Raw genomic sequence first — 11185 nt, forward strand, 5'->3', positions numbered from 1 at the left:
CACAGAAAACATGTTAAAAACAAAATTATATTTCTATTTTTAATTTTAAAAAAGCTGCAAGGCCACTAGGGCAGCAATAACTATGGGTTGCTGACACCTGGTTTTGGTGGTAGTATTAAATATCGTGCAATGGATTATGCAAATTCAATGTAAATTGTGTCTCTAAAATCCAAGTTACGAGAAAACTTTTGGAAGACAGATAGTCAGCCAGAAATACAGACAGACAGATAGATACCTTAAAACCTCTATTTCAACGGCATGCCGTTCTACTTTTCAAACTTTCCCGCCGTTCAATTAGAGGGTGCCGCTCTATTTTTCGACGAGCTGGTCAGAATTTTGAGAAGATGCGGTAAATTTTATGGATGAAAAGAGAAACCAGGTAACATATACATATTTATTTAACAAAAGGCACAAATACAAGGCAATTACTGGTAAAAAATTACAAATTCACTGGTGAAAATCAGAAAATTTGCTGTTGTAGCTGTCCTCGTCATTCACATCACCTTCCGCATCAGGGTTAGGCTTGCCGCTCTATTTTTCAAACCTTCCCCCGTAGTGACATTCAATTAGAGGGTGCCGTTCTATTTTTCAATTCTTCCACCAAAGTGCTGTTAGATTAGAGGTGCCGTTCAAATAGAGGTGCAGCTCAAATAGAGTTTTTACGGTGAATAAAATATGTTTGTTTGCATGCGTGTGCATGCGTGCGTCTGTGTGCAAGTGATCACGAAAGTTATGGATGGAAATGGTTTACGGCACATTGAGCCTTCTTCTGAATTAAAATGTGTTGCAAAATGTGTAGCTATTTTTGTTTAATACATTGAAAAAAAGTGTATATTTTGATAGATAACATTGTTTCATATTTTTGGTTATACAGTAAATGATTAGGTGATATAATTATGTAATGGATACACTATTTTACCTGTATTGAGGATTGATTGAAATGTTTTTGGTAACGGTGAAAAAAATATTAAAGTGAGGCAAACCTGTATGTGGCAGTGTTACCCCAGGAAAGATAATCATTTGGGCGTGGTGCAGGGCGTGGTACAATTGGCTGCTCCACAGCCGTAACCTCTCCGGAGTAGGATTTCAACAGTGAAGCATTCTTGCTGGCCAGCATGGCACGTTCATTTCGACGGAATTTAGCTCGCCGATTTTGAAACCAAACCTGCAATGAGACAAAAATAACATTAACAAGCAAAGGGGTCCGGCTTCGGCAGTCCCACCTCCTTGGGCGTGTTTTGGTCATCTATTTGCGTAAGGAACCCATGAATGGGTGACACAGGAATGCCAGATTTAAATAATGCAGCTGACGTGAACCAATTGGCTGAATCAAACCAGGAGGGACGTGCCTTTTGCTCAGAAGACGGCACTGCCACTGCCACAATCCTCTTTCAGAAGAAAACTGTCTTTTTGGTGTGGAGAGGCGTGTGAGTGGGCCGCAATGTTTTATCACTGCATCAGCAGATCTCATGTCTCTTCTCATCTCATTTTCTGAACCGCTTGTCAGGAGCGGCCCATTTGTCCCTCCTGGCGTGCCGTCAGGGCAGAGCGGCTGTGTTTTGGTATTTAAACATGAATGAGTCCTTGTATCATTGTCGGATCGTTCCTGCATGCGTCCTGCATGCTGCTGCATATTCCTGCATGCTCCCGTTTTGGTTCCAAGCCTTTGTTGTTTTGTAAAGCCCTTTTGAGTTATTAAAGATGTTGTTTTGAAGCTAATACCTCATCAAATCCTACTTCCCCGCGCCTGGGTCCGAATCCATTCCCGATCGTGCCACGACGACGCGTCGCGATTGTAACAGAACGATCCGACCATCATGGACCCAGCGGGAAACCACCCACGCTCGCGCCGATGCTCTCATCGACGCCAGCCACCCTTCTTGACCACATGGATTCAGCGGTAAGCTCCCCAAGATCTTTTAGTGAGTTTATAATGGACACGCCGTGGTGTGGGCACCTCAGAGACGTTCTGGCAGCAGAGGAATCCTGACTAGGAGGTAATTCTGAGCCTTCATCCACCTTTAAACTCACCCTTCGCTCAGCCCGTCGCACTGGGCTGCCAGCACAGCTAAGTCATAATATCCAAGTTCCTCGCTCGACCTCGCCCGTCCAGACGCCTCGCCCGACCACGCCATTCCAAGTTTCCCAAATTCCCATGCCAAAGCCATGCAAAATACTCCCTTTGCCACCTGGGTCGCCAGTCGCACCCGTGCCGAAGCCACGAACCAGGCTTCCGGTGCCGGCTGGCCCGCCAAGTTACTGCCTGCCAAGTTCCTGCCTGCCAAGTTCCAGCCTGCCAAGTTCCAGCCTGCCAAGTTCCAGCCTGCCAAGTTCCAGCCTGCCAAGTTCCAGCCTGCCAAGTTCCAGCCTGCCAAGTTCCAGCCTGCCAAGTTCCAGCCTGCCAAGTTCCAGCCTGCCAAGTTCCATCCTGCCAAGTTCCACACTGCCAAGTTCTCACCCACCCTCCCTGCCTGCTTTTTGCTTTTCATGGACATTCGGTATTAGGACGTCTAGAATCCATCCCTTAGAGGGGAGGTACTGTCAGGAGCGGCCCGTTTGTCCCTCCTGGTGTGCCGTCAGGGCAGAGCGGCTGCGGTCAATACGCGGATTACTTCCTGTTTTGGTATTTAAACATGAATGAGTCCTAGTGTCATTGTCGGATCTTTCCTGCATGCGTCCTGCATGCTGCTGCATATTCCTGTATGCTCCTGTTTTGGTTCCAAGCCTTTGTTGTTTTGTAAAGCCCTTTTGAGTTATTAAAAATGTCGTTTTGAAGCTAATACCTCGTCAAATCCTACTTCCCCGCGCCTGGGTCCGAATCCATTCCCGATCGTGCCACAACGACGCGGCGCGATCGTAACACCGCTTTCCTCACTAGGGTTGCGGGGGGTGCTGGTGCCTATCCCAGCTGACTTTGGGCCAAAGGCGGGGGACACCCTGAATTGGTGGACAGCCAATCGCAGGGCACAAGGAGACAAACAACCATTCACACACCAAGTGTCCGATCAGCCTACCATGCATGTCTTTCAAATGTGGGAGGAAACCAGAGTACCCGGAGAAAAGCCATGCAGGCCGGGGGACATTATGCAAACTCCACACAGGTGGACCGACCTGGATTTGAACCCAGGTCCTCCACTGTGAGGCCGACGGGCTAACCACTCAGCTTGGGCTGCCCCATGTGCGTCAAAAAAGCAGCTCAACTCAGTGAGAATGTACCGCAACATGCTTTAAATAGAAGCTTGGGCAAATTCCCACTTCTCTGGCGCGCAAACAAACACACAACAATCTCTGTCACACCGACACAGATTCACTGATGGGTCTTCTGTGTTGCGTGGACGCGCTTGACTTCTCTGACAATTAACCATATCCCTGATCTGCTGATCTGCTTGTTAGCCAAGTCTCTTGAATTAAAAAAGGTTGAAAACCCATTCACAGTGTTCGCCCTAGTTTACATACTAACAGTACACTAAACACTTGTCGTATTATGGTTCCAAAAATCGCATGCACTCAACAACGTAACGGTTATTTGTGATGCTGTGTTCAGAGTTACGTACTGCGAGAAATTCTAATAATTACCTGATTCAATCACTGGAATTCAATCGGTTTTGCAGATGGTGAAGTAGCCTTGAGGATCCTTGAACCACTCCATGCTAGTGACAGATGTACAAATATCTACTTCATACGCCAAGATCAATGACCAATGATATTGGAGAAGGAAAAAGTACAACAACTACGTCCATCTACTAACTACGACAGAGCCTTTTCTCCACACATTGCGTGTTGTCTTTTTATGATGACTGAAACCCGTTGGGTGTATTAATGGTGGCAGCTGAAGCACCAGCGCCTCTCTACTTTCAAAGCAGCCGCAGTGACAGTTTCTCATGGTGATTTTACTTATATGTCCTCTCTGGATCTCCAACGTGAGGTTGGCCGTATGAAGCCATGTTTTCACAATCACCCCCAGGCCATAAAGCATGCCATCATTCCTTATTGGAAGTGAAAAAAATCGATTTTTTGAAAAACTGGGGCCCAAATTCAAAGATCGAGCACAGTAAGATCCTAGAGCCCTACATTTGCAATTGTTTGTTCAAAACCGCATTCAAATCGGATGTACGGTGTTGTCTTCATTTTATCCAATGTTAACGGACAAACACACTAACGCACACACTAACGCAGACACACACATTCTCAGAAATAGTAATATGTATACATTATTTTTTTAAATCTACTCTGCCAAGAAGTCCAATTACAGCTTTCATTGAGAGAAGACATAAATTACAAAAATCTCCTTGTTTCATTGTGAATCAATTTCATACTGATAGTCAGGACGAAAAAAGTCCACTCAAGCATTAGACAAAATGGCATCTGGGGTCTGGCTGACGGGGAAGCAACGGGCAAGCCAGTCCAGAGGGCGTCGGCCTCAGAATTCTGAGTGTTCAATCCCTGGAGGGCTCCAGCCTTCCTCTATGGAGTTTGCATGTTCTCTCGGGGCATGCGTGAGTTGTCTAAGGGTGCTTTGGTTTCCTCCCGCATCCCAAAAACATGCATGATAGGCTTGTTGAACAATCTAATTTTTTTTTGCGTAAATTGGTTGTCCGTCTCATTGTGCCCTGAAACTGGCTGCTCACCAATTCAAGATGTGTCTTGCCTTGTGTCCCATAGTTGAATAGGATAGGCTCCAGCACACCCTGTGCTGAGGCAAATGAATAAATGTATGCAATTGAATTTCATTAAAATCATGGTTTTGTGGTTTGCAGAAGAAATTGGCCAAATTTTATTTGAATCCAAATGACCACTGTTACGTCCACGGGAGACGTCGAGGCGAGGTAGGAGGGTTTAGGACCCAGTCGCGGGGAAGCAGGTGAGGACGAGGCAATTTGTGCTCATAACAACAACTTTAATAACTTAAGAGGGACCTTACAAAACAACAAGGACTTGTGAAACCAAACACGAAACCAAACCGGACTAGGTAGAACAAGTGGAATCGAGGAGCAAGGTAGCGTGGCTGCATGGTAGGGAATCTACGCAGACGATCCGACAATGACACTAAACTCAGTGGCGTTTAAATACACAAATCAGGGACTAATTATGAATCACGTGCAGCTGCGCGAACACAACGGCAGGGCAGGAGGGACAAACGAGAGTGGGCAAAACAGCAGCAGGCTGCTCCTAACAACCACAGATTCTTTGAATTAATTTTGTTGCCTATGTCAGGCCCAGGGCTTGCAAGGTGGGTGGATGTACCTAAAACTACCACAAGACAGCAGCAAGTTAACATATTTCTGGTCAAGCATACTCATCGATAATCCTTTCAAATGCTCAAAGCTTGAGTTTACACACTTAGAGAAGGTAAAGAAATTCAATTGTCTATTAGGATCCGACAGACGTTTCTGGCCACCCAAAAAAATTAAACTCTCTACGATGCACGGTTTGGACAAACATGGCGTGAGAATGTTAACATAAAACATCAACCAATCCATAAATCACGTTATATCTAATCTATGATCCCTGAAACACCTATTTTTCCTTGTCGTGACGGGACGACTCGGCGAGACACGATGGTGCTGGCCGCGCTAACCCAATTTAGTCGTAAGGTAGGATGCCTTTACACGTCATTTACAAACGTCATTTTCGGAAGAATTTCCGCCAGCGAGTTTACAGGTGTACACACACCCACACCCACACATCCATCCATACGCTTTATAAGGATTATAACCTAGATAAAGCGTGATTTATGGATGGGTGGATGTTTTATAACTCCCGTCACGACAGAAAAAAGTGTTCCGGGGAGCACCTGGAATTTCTTCCGAAAATGACGTGGAAAGGTCTGCTACCTCACGACCTATCAGCCACGCGGTGCGTTTAGCCACATCATGTAAACACAACAATTAATACATCAACACTGCTTTCAGCTGTAACAAATAAATGTTGAGTTTACACACTTAGAGAAGGTGAAGAAATTCAATGTCATCCTCTTTTCTGGCCACCATGAAAAATTTCAACTCTCTACGTTGCACGGTTTGGACAAACATAGCGAGAGAATCTTAAAATACACACACCGATAAATCACGCTTTACAAGGATTATAGATTACAGAAGAAGAAAAAAAGTGTTCTTGCAATAAAAAATAAACGTCAACATTATGAAGCCGTCTTGTTTTTTTAACTTAATTTGTTGATTCATTTTATGGTATAGACACACGTCAGATATGCTGTGATCAAGAAGGTAAACACTTTTCTTGCCCTCGATACTTCAAATTGCAAATCAATGTTTTAGCCACTACAAAGAAAGAACATTATCATGATTGTCTTCACACATTTCTGGCCACCATAAAAATATTTCAACTCTCTACGATGCACGGTTTGGACAAACGTAGCGAGAGAATCCTAACATACCCAGACACATACACACACACACACACACATCCATCCATAAATCACGCTTTATAAGGATTATAGATAAACCTAAACCATACATTTATGAACTTTCTAAATTCCTCATGACTCATGGACAGCTAATATTGTTCCTCATTATGAAATCACATCCATTATTAGAGACTTATGCTCATAGGATCTAGCTGCATTCTGACGCATAGCCTCAGGAATGTGCTCAAAGACTCAATTATCAAAGGATTTCTGCAATACTTTCTTCTGCTACACATTAATCACAGATGTGCTCCTTCTAGTTCCAAGGTCATAATGTCCTTCCTTGCTGTGATCTTTTGCAAGGTCAGGAAACATACTGTATATATTAGTGATATATAAGAGTGAAATCATTCACAAATAATGGCTCAGGCAGGTATCAATTTTTGATTGTAACTTTCCATGAGAGTAAGATTTAAGTGTTTAAAAAATTTTGAATTGACATAAAGGTCCCAAAAATTGGGATGTGTCGCTAATGGTTGTTGTATATTAAAGTAAATATTGTAATAATACTTTGCGTTTTTGCTTGAAAGAAGATTAGCTCTGGAGAAACTTGATGGGGCAAATGTGTGTGGTAAACATGTGCCAGTCTTAAACATGTGGAAAAACGGCAGTCTCATAATCTTGGCCTTATTACATCTGTGTCTTGTTCAATGACGATGTTAACTTGCAAAAAACAGACAATTGAGTTGGAGTCAATATTCCAGTTGGAAAATGCTTTCAAATGAAGCCCTGGAAGAGTTTGAAAGTCTGATAGATTGGCCTCTCAAAACAGAGTACTTGCTCTTTAAAACCTGATACAGTGGTGCCTCAAGATACGAGCTTGATGCTTGATGCGTCAGTCAGTCCCGGGACTGAGCTCGTATGTCGATTTACTCGTATCTCAAATGAACGTTTCCCATAGAAATGAACTAAAAACTAAATAATGCATTCCAACCCTCTGAAAAAACACCAAAACAGAATATTGGATTGGAAAAACATTTGTCTTTGTTCTAATTTGCCATCTATTAACAGAGTACCAAATAACTAGTGGCTATGATGTTTAATAGTACTAAAATTAACAGGTTTCGCGGAGGGGAGCGAGAGAGGGACAGAAAGAGAAGGGGGAGAGAGAGAGACTTTTTGCACAGCAACATAACATAAACAAATTTAAATGAACATGGATTTCGATACAGACACACTCAAAAATAAATGTAATCTAACCTTACATTAAACTTAATTATAATTTTGTTTTACATTTTTATACCTTTCTTCTCCAAGGTTGGCTCTATTTGCCCTGCCTCCACCCTGACTTTCAGCTGCAGCTAAAAGAAACCTATTGAGGGTCGTTTGCTTTTGTCTCCTCTTCAAAATATTCCGAAAATGATGCACACAGATGTCCTCACAATAGGATAACGCATGACCACTTACCAACGAGAAGTAGTATGCTCCTTTCGTTTTAGCGATCAAGCTCCGCCATTCTGCACTGACTAAGGGGGGAAAAACAACACTGAAAAAATGCAACACTCCGCCCAGTGCTCGTAGAGACATTACACGAGGGAGTTGCGGGGAGAGAGACAGTGCCCATGATGTTCTTATGAGCAGCCTCTGGCGTCCGCTGTATGCTCGTATATCAAAATTAGTCTCGTATCTCAAGATAATTATTTGCTCGTAATTTTACTCGTATCTCAAATTGCTCGTATGTCGGGGCACTCGTATGTCGAGGTATTACTGTACAAGTTTTGAATTTAGACTTTATGGCAATGCAGTAAACATCAATGGGGGGCTGCTCTTTTTGTAAATTGTTCATATTAAATATGTTTATGTCATAGATAATGGTGTTGGTTTTGTTGAATGTGTTCTGTTCATTTGGTTTAGTAAGATAACGTGTGTGCCTTAGCAATTGGGAAAAACTAGTAACATAAAAAAACCTAACCATTATGATCATTAATGATGGCTTCCCCTGATCTGCTCCTCAGAAGGGAAACAATCATAATAATGAAAATAAAACTAATAAAAGGGAAACTGCCTAATGGTAGGGGGAGGCGCGGGCTTGATTCTCGCTAGAGCCGGTATGATTGTGAGTGCGAATGGTCGTTAGTCTCTTTGTGTGCCCTTCTGCTGACTGGCAACCAGTTTAGGGTGTAGTCTGCCTTTCGCCTGATATCAGCTGGGACAGGCAACCCCCGCATTCCTTACGAAGAAGCAAGGTACAGAAGATGAATGAATGAATACAATTAAACAACATAAAAACTGGTATGGACTCTGTGGTAGCGGGCGCATCGGACGAGATTTCTTCCACATCCCAGAAACATGCAAGGGCAGCTGGTTGGACATCTAATTTGCCCCTACGTATGAGTGTGAGCGTGAATGTTTGTCCATCTCCTTGTGCCCTACGATTGTTTGTCCACCACTTGGTGCCTGTCGTTAACATCCAACACTGCTTCTTATGGTCAGCATTCTAGGGTTGCTGACTTGGGGCAAAGGCAGACTACACCCTGAATTGGTCATCAGTAAGCAGGGCAAATTGAGAGAGACAACTACCCACACTCAGATTGATGGCATCAATGAGTCGAAACTATTTCCATACTGCCTGTGTAGAAGTCAGGCTCTTTGTTTTGAGAACATTTTGCTTGCTAAAGTTCATTTATTGTTCATATACTGTATAAAATATCCCCCAAAATATTTTCTGGGTTTGATAAATTACATGTCATCAATATTCATTGGCGCAGCCTTGTTCTTGCTCTCTTTTTTGTAAGCAAACTAGCTTTCCAATAGAGGTACATAGACACTATACATATACTATTTAATATTTAAGGTAATTGGCTCATCGAATGACTAAATCTCATTTTTCATGACTTTCACATGTTTATGTGATACTGATAAGTAATTTATAAGTTGTAATATTATGTCAGCAGGAAATGAAAAAGCAACAATACTATTGTTTGTCAGGAAAATTAGTGGGAAGATTTCACATTTTGTCATTTTTTTATTCTACGTCGCAACGTGTCGTATTGTAATCCTGGCATACCAAGATACATCATATTGTATCAGATTATTGTTGTATTGTCTCTCATCTCTAATCTCATTTTCGGAATCGCTTTATCCACATTAGGGTTGCGGGGGGTGCTGGATCCTATCCCAGCTGACTTCAGGCCAGAGGCGGGGGACACCCTGACTCGGTGGCCAGCCGATCGCAGGGCACAAGGAGACGGACAACCATGCACACTCACACCCATACAGGAGCAATTTAGAGTGTCCAACCATTATGTTTTTGGAATGTGGGAGGAAACCGGAGTACCCGGAGGAAACCCACGCAGGCCCGGGGAGAACATTCAAACTCCACACAGGTGGACTGACCACGGGGCCAGTGTTGTATTTTCTCATCCTTGATATGTGATTAAGCTCATTCCAAGAAATATTACGTATGAAACTACAATTCTTTCTCTGTCAAAAGAGTGTTGCACCAAGTGGTGGAGGGAAAGGAAAAAGAAAAAAGCGCCTGTCATTCACTGACACTCACATCTAAATCCACGACGAAGTAAGCAATAAGGAATCTTTTGTGCAGGAAAGGGAGGGAGGAAGCTATGTTACCTCCTGTTCATCTCAGTTAAATATTGGTCTTTTTTCGTGGGCCATGTGAAAAAGTTTGACAAGGTAAAATGGAAGATTTGCTGCGCTCAGCTCGGTCCTTTATGGCAACGATGGCTGAACTGAAACGTTTGCTTATTCAGTCTGTGCATTGGCACAAAACAACAAGGACTTGTGCATTGGCGCCTAAATAAACATAAAGTTATTTTGCAAGAAATAAAGGATTTCAACTTTCAAATGACTAAGTAGGATTACAGTATTTTCACGACTATATGGCGCACCACATTTAAAGGCGAAGTGTCAGTAATGAGTGCTATTTCTGTATTTGACACACACACAGGACACACCGCTTTTAAAGGCCCAGCCAGGCATGGAAAAACATAGACCTGCTTAAACATACGGACACACGCTAAAGACACGTTTTTAAAAAGGCCACAGAAGAAAAACTGAGTTCGGTTGTACTTTATTTAGCCATTTTACAATGTACTCACGTCATCATCACCCACAAATCCATCAAAGTCCTCCTTTTCAGTGTCCAAATTGAACAATTGTCCAAATGAGTCATCGAAAACGGTTCCCTCTCTTCGTTCTCAGAGTCACTGTCATTGCCATGTGGCTCCACAGAAATGATGCCGGCTTTGGCAAAAGCTCGAACAACCGTGCAAGCAGACACGTTCGTCCAGGCGGCCACAATCCATTCGCAAATCGTAGCGTAAGAAGCCCGGCGCTGCCTGCCACTTTTCGTAAAGCTGTGTTCGCCAGCTATCATCCACTGTTCCCATGCTGCTCGCAACTTTGCTTTGAAAGCCCGGTTGATGCCGATATCCAGCGGTTGGAGTTCTTTAGTCCGGGAATGACGGCAAGCTCTGAGTTCATTTTCGCGACTTGGTTTTTCACCGCTGATGTGAGATGAGCACGCATGGAGTCACAAATCAGAAGTGACGGTGAGCCGTGAAAAAAGCCATCCGGTCGCTTGACATACACCTCACGTAGCCATTCTCTCATTTTCTCCTCGTCCATCCAGCCCTTTGGGTTCGCCTTCACGATGACGTCGGCTGGAAACTTTTCTTTCGGCAGCGTCTTTCGCTTAAAAATCACCATAGGTGGTAGCTTCTGCCAATTAGCATGGAAACCGAGAACGACAGTAAAAGCCGACTTCTCGTGCCCCGTTGTTCGTATCGCTAACATTCTGGT

General features: G+C 43.4%; 1 protein-coding gene across 2 annotated transcripts in view; it reads right to left on the reverse strand.

Moving 5' to 3' along the window:
• prrx1b (paired related homeobox 1b) overlaps window positions 1-11185 on the reverse strand; it is a 46730-nt gene that overhangs the window by 22861 nt on the left and 12684 nt on the right. The window contains exons 3-4 of one of the 2 annotated variants that reach the window (XM_077594697.1): window positions 984-1165; window positions 324-608 (exon numbers count right to left, since the gene is read on the reverse strand). In XM_077594697.1, the coding sequence (XP_077450823.1) occupies window positions 563-608; window positions 984-1165 (228 nt within the window). In that variant the 3' untranslated portion in view covers window positions 324-562. Of the gene's footprint in view, window positions 1-323; window positions 609-983; window positions 1166-11185 lie in introns of those variants that run through there. The other variant, XM_077594696.1, reaches the window with a different exon arrangement.

This window comes from Stigmatopora argus, chromosome 24 (assembly GCF_051989625.1).
Source record: "Stigmatopora argus isolate UIUO_Sarg chromosome 24, RoL_Sarg_1.0, whole genome shotgun sequence".
In the NCBI taxonomy this organism is placed as follows: Eukaryota; Metazoa; Chordata; class Actinopteri; order Syngnathiformes; family Syngnathidae; genus Stigmatopora; species Stigmatopora argus.